At 36.7% G+C, this 16,741-nt stretch overlaps 1 protein-coding gene across 6 annotated transcripts in view; it reads left to right on the top strand.

Annotated features, from left to right (window-relative positions):
• The window catches only part of AHCTF1 (AT-hook containing transcription factor 1), a 55,745-nt gene that overhangs the window by 17,968 nt on the left and 21,036 nt on the right, over positions 1-16,741 (top strand). For all 6 annotated transcript variants that reach the window (XM_052673134.1, XM_052673143.1, XM_052673108.1 and 3 more), the window contains exons 5-17: positions 665-872; positions 2,002-2,118; positions 3,349-3,433; positions 8,289-8,439; positions 10,438-10,570; positions 10,658-10,839; positions 11,288-11,349; positions 12,278-12,406; positions 13,703-13,793; positions 13,878-13,967; positions 14,138-14,278; positions 14,987-15,091; positions 15,824-15,917. In XM_052673134.1, coding sequence (XP_052529094.1) covers positions 665-872; positions 2,002-2,118; positions 3,349-3,433; positions 8,289-8,439; positions 10,438-10,570; positions 10,658-10,839; positions 11,288-11,349; positions 12,278-12,406; positions 13,703-13,793; positions 13,878-13,967; positions 14,138-14,278; positions 14,987-15,091; positions 15,824-15,917 — 1,588 coding nt within the window. The remainder of the gene's footprint in view (positions 1-664; positions 873-2,001; positions 2,119-3,348; positions 3,434-8,288; positions 8,440-10,437; positions 10,571-10,657; positions 10,840-11,287; positions 11,350-12,277; positions 12,407-13,702; positions 13,794-13,877; positions 13,968-14,137; positions 14,279-14,986; positions 15,092-15,823; positions 15,918-16,741) is intronic.

The following is a 16,741-nucleotide window of genomic DNA, read 5'->3' as shown; positions in this document are numbered from 1 at the left end:
TAAACATTATGTATCCAATTATGAGGGTAGCAGCAGGTAGGCATTTAGGACTGCTGATTGCATCTAGTGGTTTGACATCATGTAGTCCTGAACTGATGAAAGGTGGATGTGTCTTACTGTTCTTTCTAAAAAACACCTTCCCACTCTGACAGTTCCCTATGTCACTGATTTTTGCCAGTGAGGTATAGAAATTTTATCATTTGAGACAGTGCAGCTGCCTGATGAGAAGTTGTTAGAGGTGCCGTATTTCTTGGGATTGTTTTGTTTCTGCTAACTAACATGGAAGCCAAATTGTCAATAATTTTTTAAAACAAATCCAACTTGTCAAAAATCATGCATTGGGGTGGAAGAAATAACCTGGTTTGCCTATTCAGGTTGCATACGCTTGTGTTATAACAGTAGCTTCAGGAGTAGTTGTCATTTCAGGTAGTTTCACCAGGAGTCTCGCACTCTTGGCATAGAGAGTTCATGAGAGATTTCTGTGGTTACTCTTCTAAGTTGAGAGTTCTTTGTTTTTTGATACATATGAAATGGAAATAGTAAATTTGTGTTGCATAAATGGTTATTTTGTTTGGGACAGTAAAATGAGATTATCTGTATTGTTGATGTTTAACTTGCACAGTAACTGGAATAGTACATTATTATATGATTTTTGTGTACGTAGACCTAGAAGTTGTCAGTGGAATTCCTGCTGAAGTTCCACAAAGAAGAGAAGCTGTGACCAGAGAGGGACGACATCTCTGTTTTCAAGTACAGAATCCTTCAGGAACAGCAATATCAACCCTGTGCTACATAAGCAGAAGCAATCTGCTTGTTGTGGGTTTTTCAGATGGCTACCTGTCACTATGGAATATGAAAACTTTGAAGCGGGAGTAAGTAGGCTTTTATGCATGGCTAGTGTGGACTTGTAGGGAAATATGCTAAAGAGAACTTTTTCAGGGACTGAAATTCTTCGGTGTAATCATGGAATGTTTAGAAATTCTCTTCTGAAATAACTATGAAGTCATACACAGAGTAATATGTTTTCCCCAGTGGACTAGTTTCGTTTTCTTTATGTGTCTTTGAATTGAGAAATTGTGCAACTCTGGGGTTATTTTAATTGTACGGCAGAGCTGATGCTTATAGGACCAACTCACTTTTAAGAACCAGTTACTGTAGGACATAAATTGTAAGCCTGGAATATGTTAATAACATGGTTACAATATTCTCTGAAGCATTCAGGATGAAACTAGTGTGAAGTGAAACATCAGTAGCTGATCTGTGACTGAAAATATTTTTGTTCCTATTTCAGCCTTTTCTGAAATAGGAGATTGACCTGATGCAAGGAAAAGAGGGCATGTGAGTGAAAGTTTCCTTAGAATGACTGGAGACTAGAATAAGAGATGATGGAAGAATTATGGGATGATTTCAAAGAACAGTCGTGATCTGTTTGATCCACTTCAGAAAGACATTTGCTTAAGCAATTCTGAGGTGACCCATCAGAAATTATTGGGCACATAAATAGTGGAGGAATGGTAGCAAGGATAGATCGTAGAATTAGAAATAAGGTTCTTAACTCTGGAATATGAAAGCTTGTCTGCATATTCCAGGTAAAGAAACAAGAAGCTACCTCTGTTTGGCAGTGCTTTGAATTTGTAAGAAGAATTTTCTTTATTTAAGTAACCTATGAGAGTGAGAATAATCTCGTGTGCCAGTTGAAGTAATTATTTAGGAGAAGCTGGTTTTAAGTATATCAGGCAAGGTAATAAACACAGGTTACTGCATTTGATAGACAGTAATCTCCTTACTTCTTGACTGTTCCATTAGAAAAACAAAACAAAACAAAAAAAACCCAAACAGTCGCTTCCTTGACTCAGCTGTTTGAATTAGAAGTATGGCTCTATTTTGAGTATCCTCTGCTTTGAGGATGGGCACATAGGTTCTCCATCAGAAGATGCTTCAACTGTTCTACTAACAGAGCCAATAGATACATCTGGTCTTTTTCTCTCTTTAAACCTATAGGTACCACTCTCAACTTGAAGGAGGAAGGATTCCTGTCTATGCTGTTACTTTCCAAGAACCTGAAAATGATCCTCGCAATTGTTGCTACTTGTGGGCTGTTCAATCTACTCAAGAAAGGTGAATATAAACAAGTACATGTTATGCTTAAGTTAATGTGTATATTTATTTTCTTTATGTATATGGGAGGTTCTCTTGAGTACGGAACGTACTCAAGTTTATGCCGTGAAGAAACGTTGTCATGGTTGTGTTGCAGACTTGTTCCAGAGTTTGGGGTCTAACTAGGTACAGAATGCCATTCTACTTAGGCTGCTCCAAAAGTAATGCCTCTTGTTTATTTCCATGGAAACGTCTACCCCTGAGGTCGTAGGCCAGCGTAATGAAATAGAGGAGGCGTACTGTTAGAGCAGCTCCTGTAATTAAGTGCTAGTAGTCATTTTCTTTATGTACTTAGTTTTAACTCTGATGTTGAGTTTTTCTTTCCTGCATTTATTTAAATTGCTGTAGTAGAATTGTGTTGGTGTATTCTTAGTGTTCTGGAAGCCTTGGGTTCCTGCAGTTCCTATTTTGCTCAGAGTTTTTGAAAGAAGGTGATACAGTAGTGAATGAGATTGCTTTTTTTTTTGTGCTTGCAATTATTGTCTTTGTTTCTTGATGAATGCTTCATGATTTGTGTGATACTTACACCACAGTATTAAAATACCGTTGAAAGTAGTTTAGGTTACCGATCTAGAACACTAAATGTGCTGATAAAAGAATAGCATCACTGATTACCTTCTTCCAGTTTTAGCAGTCTTTGGAACCTCCATGAGTTAATTCAGCTCACCTGGCAGAACACTGTTGTTGTTCAGCATAAGAATAAATGCTGTTTGATCAAACACTGGTTCAGCAGAACAGTATGTGAAAGTGTTTAGGGTGTGTAAGAGAGGGATTAGAACTTTGTGATAGGCATAAGGGAGAGATCTCCTTCTTCCAGCATCAGCAGGCTATGTAGTCAGTTCAGCTGTTCATAGAATTGCAGTCCCTTAAATCTTTACATAAAGAAAGTTTGGTTTAAGAAATTCTTCAATGTAGACGACTATTTTCAACAATTTTTAGTCTAAACAAAATATTGAAGCTTTCAGACTGTGTGTGTAGCATTCGCTGTTGAAGCTGTTAGTGTCAAATATCCTTTCTGTTTTGGCAGCTAAATGTGACCAATTGTTGTGTTTAGAGACATGGTGCTTTTCTTTTCTGCTAGAGCATGCTATTAAGAAAACTTCAATGTAGATCTGATTAAAAAAAAAAATATGATAATGAGGACAATGAAACAGCTTTCTAATCAAATTTCTTAATTTGTACTTTTTTCAGTGAAGGTGATGTTTTGAGTTTACATCTGTTGCAATTAGCGTTTGGAGACAGAAAACGCTTGGCATCAGGACAGGTTATGTATGAGGTAAGGTGTGTGTGTATGTGAAAACAGAAAAACAGTAATTTTCTCTGAAGGAGTATCAGTGATGTTGACACAGTAATGTCTACCATCAAAATTCAGAGATGCCCTGAAACAGTAATTTTTCTCTAAGTCTGCTTGGTTATGAGCTTTGTCCAGACTTTTTGAAAATAAGTCATATGATTTTAAACTATAGTGTTATGTGTTACAACTAAATTTGTCTGCTAAGAGCCTGTATGAACTCAATTCCTAAAGAGGAAACAAGTTCTACAGATAAAGTCATTCTTAACCAAAACATCAAATTAATGCAAGTAGTCAGAGAAGATAAAGCTTTGTTTTTTGTAGCTTTGTTTTATCAAACTGCAGACTTGAGTAAGTTTCTGTCATCCTTTCTTATGGTACAGTCATGTATCTTTATTTTCTTCTGATCTATAGTTGTATATTATTTTTCTTTGGGATTTTGTCAGCTGAGCTGTAAAGAAAACACACCTATTGTGTCTTAAGTGTTGATCCTGAAGCACAGTAGCTTTAAAGACTACTCTTTATGCTTGATTGGATTTCCTGTTAAATGCACTCTTGAAATTAGCAGAATGTGAATATAATAAACATTGGTATGATTTAGTTTAACGCATATACATAAGTAGTTGAAAATGTCTCCAAAGGTGTTGTGTTTAAAATATAGATGAAGTATGATTGTATGTGAGATGGCAGTGTTAATTATATCTAATAGATAAAAGATGGATCTGTACGGTTACTCTATGTGTACCAAAAAAGTTCTTTTAGTTAACTATGCTTGAAACTCTTTTGAAATCCTTTTATTTAAAAGGAAAATAATCTTACTCAGAAAATTAATTCCTCCTTTTTTGATACAATATGTTTTGTAATTAAATGTTCTCAATGGGCATGTAATTAAATAGAGTCATTCTTGTGTTATGTACTGGGTTTTACAGGGACTGTGCCCTTCATGTTTTTTTTTTTTTCTTTTGAACAAAGGCAAAAATTTGACTTTAAATTCTGACCTTTTTGCTTATATGTAGCACAGCTATTTTGTCATTTGTAAATGTTGCCTTTGAATAAATAAAGTTAACGTGCCTGGAGAAGGTGGTGTTTCTTCAAAATGCATTATCTCATGATAACATATATAAATATCTTGAAGTGATGCAATGTGTTCTAAATATGGATGCCATCTCTTTATCTTCGACTGTTTTCTTTTATGATATAAATATAGCTTGCTCTAGAGGAACAGAGCACACCTTTATTGAATTTTCAGTTTTAAAAGGGCTCTCATTATAGTTTGCTTCTGCTTTTGTTACAGTGCTCTGAGCGCTGTGGCAGGTTAATAGGAGAAATCTTTAATCTTTCTCCATTTTTTTTTTCTTTGTTTTTTATCCTCTTTTAAGTTATTTTTAACTACAGTCCTGACAGTGACAAAGATGGTACCCGATTCTGTGTGCTTTTCTTGGAAAAAAGTTGTCTGTATCCATTTCTCTTGTGGCTGTTTTGTTCTATCTCAGTATTTCAGTGTTAGAAGGTGGGACCTTCTACTGCTCAGCATTTCTTTGTCTTCATCATCTTTTGTACCTGAACAAGATGTGACAAGTGAACTCAGAGAACTGAAATGTTTCAGCAGGTTTTAAAAATGGATCCTATTAACAAGAAATTCCAGTTATAACCTTTTTTTTAAGTAGTGTGATCAAATACTTTGTGCTTGTGACCTGTGAGAACTGTGGTGTAGTTAATTTAAGACTTGCAACCCTCTACAGACCTTGTAATCAGTGATTCATTCACATGCTTCTTAGAAGTGTCAGGAACTAGTCTCTGGATCTGAGATTATTCTACTCCTGTGCTGTTTCTTCTTCTCAGTGAGTGTTGCAGAAATGTGACCAAGGTGGTTAAAGAGAGACTTAAACAGCTGGAGCTGCTAGAGAGGAAAGATAGGTTCTTCATCTAGTTTTCAGTTTAAGCCATTTACGTGTGTAGTTTCATGTCAAAAACTGTTGACATGTACTGCCAAAAAAAAACCCAAAAGATGCATCAGGGCAGAATCTGTGCACTGCAGTAAATGTAAGGCATACATGTCAGGTAATACATTTAATGTAGTCAGTTTGTTCCGTACTGTAATTCTCAGGGAATTTATGAAGTTCCTAATACTTAGATCTACCTGCACAACCATCTGAGAAAAGTTCTGTGTCCATTTCTAGTGACAGAAAATTTTTAGGTTGTTCCTTTTTGTCAGGCGAAGTTTGAATAAACAGGGATAAAAATACTGTTGACCTTTTGATGATTGAATAAGGTTTATAGGAATTTGAAAGATTTGTCTGCTGTGTTAGTGCTTTAGTTTCCAGAGGTCAGACTTGTAGAAAAGTATGTGAAAAGGATTTGTGTGTAGTGTGATGGTAATTGCTGTTTGCAGCATATTTTAGATAATCTGAAATTCTGTTGGATTTATTTAACATCTTTCCACTTATCACTTGCAAGTCTGTATTTATATTTTGTTCTCTGCAGTATTTCCGTAGCATTGTTCAGCAAGGGGAAATGCAAAGCCCTGCACCTGATCAGAAACAATCCCAGGCACCAGTGCATGTTGGGGGTAGGCCACCTGGACAGCAGCCTTGCAGAAAAGACCTTAGATCCCTGGCAAACAGCGGGTTGACCACAGGCCAGCAGTGTGCCCTTGTCACAAGAAGGGCTGTGAGATCCTGGGCTGCACTAGGAGTGTTGCCAGAAGGTCAGAGGAAGGGATCCTTCCCTTCTTGTCTGCATCACGAGGCCACGCTGCTACTACTGTGTCCAGGACTGGATAGTCCAGAGCAAGAGTCACAGACATACTGGAGAGAGTCCAACAGAGGCAACAGAGGACTGCAAAGTTCACTGAAGGACTGGCACACCTCTCCATGAGAGGCTGAGAGCTGGGGCTGTTCAGTGTGGAGATGAGAAGGCCTGTGGGAATGTCATCATTGTACAGGAATTCCAGGAGGGAGGGCACAAAGAGGTTCTTTTTAGATGTGTCCAGTGAGACGAGAGGCAGCGAGCAAACTGTGGAACACAGGAGGCTCTGTCTTAACATAAGGAAACTTATTTTACTGCATAGATAGGTAAGCATTGGCACAGATGGCTTCATTCTAGTTTTCCAGAGAGATCTTTTACATTTTTCTTACATACCTGCACGTCTATTATTTCCAAAGTTATTTGGTAAAATAGAGTGGAATGTGCATGCTTTTGAGTGTACATTAGTGTTTTTTTGGTAATGAAATTAAGAGCCACAGAGTATCCCAAGCTGGAAGAGACTCGCAAGGATCGTTGAGTCAAGCTCTGGCTCTTCAAGGAACTACACAATTCAAACCATGTTTCTGAGAGCGTTGCACAAACACTCTTTGAATTCTGGTAGCTCAGGGCCGTGCCCACCTTCCTCAGGTGCAGACCCTGTCCTTAACCCCCAGCTGCCCTCCCCTGACAGCTCCATGCCGTTCCCTCGGGCGCTGTTGCTGTCACAGAGAGCAGAGCTCAGCACTGCCCCTCCCCTCCCTGTGAGGAACTGCAGCCGCCGTGAGGCTTCCCCTCAGCTCCTCTGCTCTGGGTTGAAACGCACGAAAGGACCTCAGTTGCTCCTCGTACACCTTGCCCTACAGACCCTTCACCATCTTTGTAGCCCTCCTTTGGATGCTCTGATAGTGTTATGTCCTTATGTTACACCCAACCTGCACCCAGTGCTGGAGGTGAGGTCACACCTTTGGTGCACCCCACGGTACAGATGGGCTGCCAGGGCTCACCGATGCCTCATTTGCTGCCAACCAGAAACCCCAGATCCCTTTCTATGTGGCTGCTCCCAGCTTCTCATTCTCCAGTCTGTATCTAGGTCCAAGGTTGCCAAGGTGCAGATTCCAACACTTACTTTTGTTAATGTTCCTGTGGTTGATGATTGCCCATTCCTTTAATGTGTGAGAGGTTCTGACAAATTACTGTCTTTCACAGTAGATGTTTTGAGCCAATGCAGCATTTGGAAAGACTTTTTCAGTTAGTGTTCAGTGAGAACATAGCAGCATTAGAGATTCAGTGCAGTTCTGCTGGGGTTTCTGAATATCTCAAAGCAGTTGGCCCATTCTGTAGTAATTTGTAATCTTAGGTAGGTTTTGCACACATCCTCTTCTGCTGTTAGCTGTGTTCTGTGAAGGAACCAAGGGAGATTTCACTCATTAGTCTCTGAGAAGATACAGCTAGTACGATTTTACATGGTTAAGAGGATTGTTAATTAGTAAGAAGCTCTCACTGCTTCTGCAGAGGGATGTGTGTTCAGCCTAGTGGTGTGCATGTAGGTAATACCTCTGAGAATAACTTTAGCTACTATAGTGCCACAACTTTTCTGATTTCATGGGTTCTATAATCAAAACAGGGAGCAAAGAGCTTTGCATCTGTATTGCATTATTTGTAGATACGTGCATAGGTCTGTAAGAGAATCTTGAGTTTGCAGGACATGGATGCATTCAAGGCCAGGATTGTGCCCAGGCAGCCTGATCTGGTGATTGGCAACCTTGCCCACAGTATGGGTGTTGGTACGAGATGATCTTTAAGGTTATTCCAACCCAAACCATTCTGTGACTCTGTGAAATCTGCTGAACATTTTCTGAACTGAATCAGGTCACGTTTTGAAAATGGGGAACATCTTTTCAACTTACCATTCAACAAACCATTGCAGTTTTACACTTTCTAAAATTATCTTGCTGGTCAGAAATAATTTCTGTTTACTATTGAAACTGATCTCTTGGGAAACATTACCGTAGTTAGAAACAGGCTTATTTATTTAGGTGTAATGTACTTTTTCATCTCAAAATGACCTTTCCTTTCTTCTCTTATTTTTCCACAGGGTTTTGAATACTGTGATGAAAGATACAGTTTAGATCTCACGGGTGGAGCCTTTCCCTTGAGAGGACAGACCAGCAATACTAAATTACTCAGCTGTCAGACCGTAGAAAAATTTCGCAACCATATTGATAGAGAGGACAGTGTTAATGAAGGTTTGTTCTGATGGCTGTGTTTGGTTATTTTAAAAGGAATGTTTTTGGAATCTGAACAATGAATTCTGTACCCCCAGTCTGAAAGTTAAATATCAGTATAGAGTAGCTTGTGTGGCTTATTTAAAAAGAAAGACGTGTTGTTTGAGTTACATTTACAAACAGAAATTGACATTGCAGTGAGAAAAATGTATTTAGTATGTGATTTCTGACATTAAGAAATTCATTTCTTAAAAAAAAAAAAAAAGTGTATATATACATCTTTGATGCTTAGCCATTTTTAAAACTTTTAAGAAGCAGCTTGGCAGTTGTATATTGATGCGCACTGCTAGTTTTTACTTGTTCTGACCTGAGGATGGCATTAAAGGAAGGTTCAGTTAAACGTAATTTTTTAGCACAGTGGAAAGAAAACAGTTTTTTCCTAAGGGTAGTAAATGTCATCACTGCTAGCAACAAATACAACAAAGTTCCACAATCCCTTTCTTTCTGCATTTCTTCAGCCAGTTTTAAATCTAAACTCTTACATTCAGCTTCAGATTCATGATGTATCTTTCTTAACTAAGTATTGATACCTTTAGGTAGCCAAGCTGCTTATTATATTAAATTTCAAAGAAATAATTGTATTTGAAATGGAACTTCAGTGTGCCACGACAGTTTAATGCCATTGATCTGTTTAAATGAAAAAGTGATTTGTTCAGTGGTAGAATACTTACTGTTCTAACAAAATAAAATATATGTGCCTGTGGAAGATGATCTTTCTGAGGGAACACGATGTGCTTTAAACATGCCAATCAGGTAAAAGTGGTTTGACTTTGAATGCCACAGCTTATTTTTATTCCATGCAAAAGTAAAGACATGTTTAAAAGTCAATATTTTGATAATGGGGAAAGTTTTTTTTTAAAAAAAAAAAAAAAAAAAGAAATTTTTTTTTTCTTAATGCAAAAGTGAATTTGCTTTTCTTAACCCTTTGTTAAAATATCAGTTGATACAGGCTTGCATGAATTAGTATTTGTGATATGCCAGTTACTTATGATTTTTTTCTGGTTACTTTAGAGTTGTTCTAGTCTGTTTTAGGCCAAGAGATGAAGACATTGGTATGGGCAGCTGCTAGATTATAGAATGGGACTTCCTTAGGGAAAAAACTATAGGTTTTGTTTTATGCTTGATGTCATGCTTTAACAATGTATACTGTGGTGGTTTGCATAACAGTTTTTGTTCTTTTGTCCCTTCAGCTATCACTTCTACTGGCTACTTTGAACAATGTTGGTTTTTTTTTTCCATTGCTTTGGGTTGTTTGGATATTTTTCTTTCTGTTCAGACTTACATCTGGATCTACCTTTCTGTATTTTCTCTAAATCTAATGGATACATCTAATGGATGTAAGCATCTAATGGATGCTTACAAGCTCTTTAGCAATAACTTTCTTTATATGCTGTTTAAAAAAAACCAAACACATCTGTTGTAATGTTGGAAAAATTAAAGGTACCTCTCTGGGTTTACAAATTCAATTATGCCCTGTCCATATCTTAGAGACTTCTGCAGTGATAAATTTTTGCTTTGTTACCCTTCCCCTCCTTTGTTTTTACGGGCCTTTATGGATGTCAGATGTTACAAGGAAGACATCTGCATGACATTGCAGTGCTGTTTCTGTTTGTTGTCTTTGATTTAATCCTGAAATGGCAACTTCCATCTGTCATTGTGATGCTAACCTCTATAAACAATGTGTCAAAATCTAATGAATATCCTTGGGTTTTCTTCACTTGTCATATATTTCTGAGGAGCATTCTAAAATCTTTTTTAAATGAAGATATTTACAAAAGTAACTGTACGCATCTAGCATACATTTTTTTTCTAAAGTATTTATCAAGCTAGATATGTCAGTCAGCTATTGATGTGTGGACTGAGTGACACAACAGAATTAAACTAAAAGAGAAAGTGATACTTCAAAAATATCAGATGTACAATGCTTTTTACAACTAAACAATTTCTTGTCTTTTACAGTAATATCTCCTGACACCAGTGTATCAGTCTTCAGCTGGCAGGTGAATACATATGGTCAGGGAAAGCCATCTACTTATTTGAGTGTGTTTGACATTAACCGCTGGTATCATGCTCAAATGCCAGATTCACTAAGGTATGCTTTTACTGAGTTGTTTCCAGTGTTCTTACAAATAAGGTATTTGAACGTTGATGTTGAACTTACATGTTTGCTTCCCTAAAGGCCAGAAGAATTCCTTCATAATTGCCCCTATTTTGCTTTATGGTCTCTGGATGCTGTAACAAACGTGACTTCTCCAAACCTCATTTTGGATGTTCTGGTACATGAGCGGAGTTTAAGTCGTGGAGTTCCTCCTTCCTATCCACCGCCTGAGCAGTTTTTTAATCCAAGCACCTATAATTTTGGTAGGTATATCACTGCTTTTAATAGAGATAAGTTTCAGAATTAAGTGTCCTTTATTGGTTCTCTTGTTTGTTGTTTGTCATTTTAAAAGCAAACAAACAAACCAAACCAATATTCAACTATTATCAGTTAACCAACAAAGAAATTAATCTTCTAAAATACACCAGGCATTTTTGGGTTCTGGTGCATTTATAATGTAGTCTGTGAAGTGATGATGGTTATAAAATGAAATGACTTCAAACTGAAGGTTTTCCACACAGCAACATTGGAGAAAAAACATACAATGAAGATATTTCCAAGCAGTTTATAAGTGACTTGGCAAAAAAAAAAAAAAAAAAAAAAGAAAGAAAGAAAGTTATTGACTTGTATCTTGCTATGTTAAAAATGTAGGCTAGTCATAATGTGATGTTGAGGCTATAGAGTTTTAACAAACATTCTTTGTTTCTGCAGATGGTACGTGCTTGCTGAACTCTGGAGTAGTTCACATGACTTGCACTGGCTTCCAGAAGGAGGTGATCTTTTATCATATCTTCATTGAGAATGTCAAGAAGTGTATATTTAAGTTTTCTGTTGCACTGCTTTCAGTGTAAGAGGATATTTTATGCTCGTCGTGCCCATCTACCTGCATAAATGAAACTACATCTTCCCAGTTTTAAGCAAATGTTTATGTTTGAAGTCCACTTTGAGGACTATAAAACTTCCATTGACACCTGCTGAGCCTGATGGATCTGGGTGTATAGAGAGTAATGCAGTGTTCCTCTAGGAACAAAGAACACAGTTCGTCTAGAAACAAGAACAAAAGTATTGTAGAGATTAGGGAAAACTGTTGCTTCTTGGTGATGCGTCTTTCAAATAATGAGTCAGGATATTCATCAATGATTAAGTTTTTGAAACAGGAAGACAGAGAATAGAGAAAGTGTGTGTGTGTGTGTATATATATATATTTTAATTTTAGGAATAAATGACTTTTTTTCTCCTGTACTTGGCCAAATTATAGCTGAGTCACCACGCATACAGTAAGAAATGATGAAGTTTTTTTGGCTCATTACATATTTCCAGCACAATCAACCATAGCATTAATCTTCCAAAATGTGATTTAAAGTTGTCTAAAAGCTAGAGTGTTTTTATAGGATGTATTTTACTTCACTGGAAAAGCCAGCATGTAAACAGAGAAGCGGGGAAATACTTAGTGAAATATGGTACAGGCAGATATTTTATTTTATAGGATTTTTATAAACTCTGAGTTTTTGTCTGTCATCTTAAAGTCCACTTAGTAATACTCAGTGAGATTGCTAACCTAAAATGTATCACTGATGCAGTCTTTGTGATAGTTTGTCAACGTTGTAATATCTTTTTTTTTTTTCAGTGATTATTCAGAATGTTATTATGTGATGGAATAAAAACTCAGTCTTTAATCTTTGCTTTTTATTGCTGTTTCAGACCTTGAATTTTTTAAAGGAGTCTGGTCCTTCAATAAGTGAAGCCATTTGCGATAGCTACAATAGATGTCTTGTAGCTGGCTTGTTGTCTCCAAGATTAGTTGATGTCCAGCCATCCAGTCTGAGTCAGGTGAGCACACATCAAGACTTAAGGGGGGAATATATCTATGTTCTCTGACAGGTCTGTAGAAATTGTAAGACACAATAACTTGACAGCCATTGCTTCTTACCTGCTTTACCCTACCACAGCATCTTGATAGGTTTTTGTTTTGTAGTACAGTAACAGAACTTTCTGTCATCTGAAGAACTTCCTAAGAGAGGGAGCATTTGTGATGTGCAGCCCATTTTCATCCAAGCTGTCTAGCTGATCTGCTGCTCATCTAATGGTGGAGCAATTAATGGACAATGGATAGCACTCCCACTGCCCTCATATTTCTATCTCTTGGGTTCTTCTCCAGATTTGAGGAAGTAACACTGGGACAAAGAATTCTTTTACACAGTTTAGCAGCTAAAGGAAATTTCTCAGCAAGTTGACCTGGCCATTAGACTATTCCTTTTGCATTGGATTAGAGTTTTGTGTGCCACCAGAAGTATTCTTTGTTCAGTTTCCTTGTTTCAAACAGTTCTGAGAAAAAAATGGGAATATCCCATGTTTATTGTAGTGTACAGAGGTTTCTTTGAAGTTACTGATTTTACCTAGGGGAAAGGGTAGTTTTCAGTGTGTTTGAAACAATCACGGAAATTAGGAGTAGATTCAGTAAAATGATGCAAAGGATCATTTCACCTGAAAGTAACAGAAAACTGGCTGGAATAATTTATCCTTTAATATTCTGTGTCTGCACGTAGCTGTTATCCTCTTAAAGGATTACCACTACATTGTTGTACAATCTTTGAAGAATTTAAAATGTAGGTCTGTTACAGTTTAAACGTTTCATTTCTTTTCTATAATCTTTGAAAACTATAACAATGTTTTGATGTTGGAACTGCTTCGTGTCTTCATAATCTAGAAAGCGGGCTGACTTCAGTTTCACTATTTCTCATGCAAATGTTGCGTATTTGTTTTGTCCCCATCACACATTCCTGATGGAAAACTTCTGTGCACAAAATGTACGATGGGTGTTAGCAGGGGATGTTACTGGAAATAGTTAACTGGAGCTCAGTAAATTAAGTTTATAGCATAGACACATGCAGATAAAGGTGAGAATTAGCCTTTAGTAAGATGAAACATCAGAGGACAAGTTAACGTGTTTGTCAAACCAATGAGCCTGTGATTCAGATTAACTTAAGGAATGTGGAATTAGTTGAGTTTGTGCTAAATGACTTTTTGGTGTCTGTGTGACAGTTTTCATAGGAAGAAACACTTATTGTTGATGGTTTAGACATCGAAAGTATGTAAGATTCTCGTTTTATTTTGCCTCATGTTTAGGAGGAGCAGTTAGAAGCTGTATTGTCAGCTGCTGTTCAGACAAGTTCTTTAGAACTTCTGACTGGATACATTAAATATTGGACATCTGAAGGTAATAACTACTTGTGGTGATTTTGTTCTATATTCTTGAGCTTGACATTGTTTGCTCATTCCTTTTTCTTTTTCTTTTTTAAAGAGCAGCCAAGTTCTGCTGCCAGCTTACGGTTTGTTCTTGAGTGGACATGGAACAAAGTTATCTATACAAAAGAGGAATTTGACCAAATCTGTGAGTAATACTGCAGGGATTTTGCAAATGTAAAATTACCCTTTTTCAACGAGCGTATTCATTGAATTTGCAATTTGCCTCTATGTGATAGTGCACAGTTCTTCAAATGTACCTTGAAACTTATTTGAAATTGCTCTGTATGCTAATGATTTAATATGTATCCTGCAAAGGTGTTCCGCTGTTCGATGGCTCTTGCAACTTCATTGATCCACAAACAATGCAGTCTCTTCAGCACTGCCAGTTACTGTTCAGCAACCTCAGCACAGTCTTAAACTGTTTCCTCACTGAAGCACGAGAGCTTACTGAAAAAGGTTTGTAATAGTATTACTAAATCTTTCGTATGTCTTAGTAATCTCTTCATTCAAGATGCTGTTGGGGTTGTAGTTGAGGAAATAAGTGCTTTTTTGTTTTGATGCTTGGAAGACAGACAAGTTTAGGAGGAGAAAGGCTTATGTTTGAGTGAGAAATTGTAAATAGCACTTCATATGAATCTGTTCAAGAAAGTAATTTGTTCTGGAGTATGTGAAAGTATGTAAGGGAAGTTAAATTTAGCAAGAAGATGCGTAAGCAGTTGGTTGGAAGTAGAACAGTTGAATATGGTGATTATTCTTTACTGTTCTTAGCTAGCAACTTATTTGAGTACAAATATTGCATTATGATTGTAAAGAAAACGGTTGAGTAAGTTGTAAGAATAAATAATTAAATTTGTACTGTTTCTTTTTTAATAACTTGGCATATTGAAAAAAATGGAAAAGTTTCTTTGCTTTACTAAAAATCTGCCATATGAAAAAGAAATGTTTTACAAGTGTATTCAGTAGTTCAGACTTGATCTTTAGAATATTTTTTAAATTTTATTTTAAACATTTAGTGAAGGTGGTGCTTTGCAAAGGTTTACTTTTGTTGTGATTGTGTATTTTTCTTTAACTAAGACAAATTTTTACCATATTATTTTCAGACTTTCTGCTTAGCATGATGAAGGGAGGTTAATTAAAAAAAGAATTCTTGCATGTCTTTTTCAGGTGTTACAGATTTGACAAATAAGCAGGTAGTAACTAGCCTCATTTCTTTGTATGCCCAAGTGGTCATCTGGTTCTGTCGATCCAGTCTCCTACCAGAGGGCTTAGGTAAGCTTTAGCTGCAATACGTATCTAACAGCGATTCCTGTGAGCACTGTGAATGTTTCTTTGCTAACAAGTAGTAGTATTTCAGTGATGATGCATACTGAAGTTCTGTTGGTGAAATGAATATTTTATTGTTTTTTGCAAATGTGTAACGTGGAATAATGCAAGCAGTTTCGTTCCTTGTATGTTCTTTAAGAACGGCAAACAGCAATGAGCTTTTGACTTTAATGTTATTGACCCAAGTAATTCTTTAAATACCTGGTACTTTAAACAAGTTGCTGTTAAAACATCCCAGTGAATGCTGTTCTTACAGTAAAAGCATTACCTGAAGGTTTTGAACTTTCGTATTTCTTAAGGGGAAAAAGCAAAGCATTGGAAATACTTTTTTATTTGTGCGGGATACAGATTTCATTGTCAGCCTTAATAGTTTCAGAAAAGTTCTTGTTATATGCTTATTAAAAACAAAAAAAACCCCAGCAAACTCTTTTGAGGTCTTTTTTTAATAATTGTGATCTTTACTGTTGATAATGTTCTGAATTTTAGATTAACTGTAAAATTCAAATGGCAGTGGAGACAAGAAGGGATTGTCTTGTGATTTCTGTTTTAGAAGAAACAGAAACAAAGCTGGCTTCTTTCAAAGCTGAAGGCTTGCTTATGCTTCTTGATATTCAGATGTTATGATCTGTGCAATTTATTAGTTCTTTAATTATCTTTTTTTCCTTTGATTGCCTGTAGATGATGATATGCATTTATCTAGACCTTTCTACAATTATCCTCTGATTCAGAGCTACTATACCAGTCATCGACAGAAACTTGAGCGCTTGTCAAGGTGAGATTTACTGGGGAACTCTGGAAAACTTCCACTGTGGATTCAGAAGTAGTAGTGAATATCATTTATATGTCAACAATTGTATTTACTGTGCTAAATGCATTTGCCAGCAGTGCCCAATTCAGCGATGCATTTGCTCTGTTGAATACAGAGATGACTTTCCTGTGCTTTCCTGGCCTGTGTATATTCCTCTGCTAATACTGACTTTTAAGTGCATCTTACTTCTGAAGTAGCTCACATGTACACTGGTAAGGAACGTGAGCCCACTTCATTTAGTATGTTTTCTTGTTTGTTTTGATTTTTGGGAGAATGAGAGGGCAGCATCCGTCAGTGATGCTTGTCTTTGAAGAACGTGATTTTAAAAGTTCAGACATGCATAACTGTAATGGTATGTCTTCCATAAACATAAATGCTGCTTGTGATGATACTGAAATTCACCTGTATGTTCAACTTTGCGTAAATGAGATTTTCAGTAACAGAAGTGAAGTGCTGAAAACAAAAGGTGAAATTACCATCAAGTTATCTCACAGTTGCTATATTGGAACATCCAATTTGAAGTATGAGATAACATTAAAAAGAAGTTGTGCTGTTTCAGTACTGTTAAATTTCCTCTTTTAGGTAGTGTGAGTGATGATTTTTGGCACTTCTACAGTTTCTTCTGCGTTGCAAATAACGCAGGCAGGAACAGCCTGAAAACCAGAAGTTCATTGCAGATTTTAACTTAGTAGAAGAGCTCTTAGGATTTCTATTTAATCTCCTGTAATAATTGAATGCAACCTAATGAACATCTCTCAACTGGCTCAGAAATCTTCACGTGTTTCAAG

This window comes from Tympanuchus pallidicinctus, unplaced genomic scaffold (assembly GCF_026119805.1).
Source record: "Tympanuchus pallidicinctus isolate F22 unplaced genomic scaffold, pur_lepc_1.0 scaffold1, whole genome shotgun sequence".
In the NCBI taxonomy this organism is placed as follows: Eukaryota; Metazoa; Chordata; class Aves; order Galliformes; family Phasianidae; genus Tympanuchus; species Tympanuchus pallidicinctus.
This window is presented reverse-complemented; position numbering and strand designations above follow the sequence as displayed.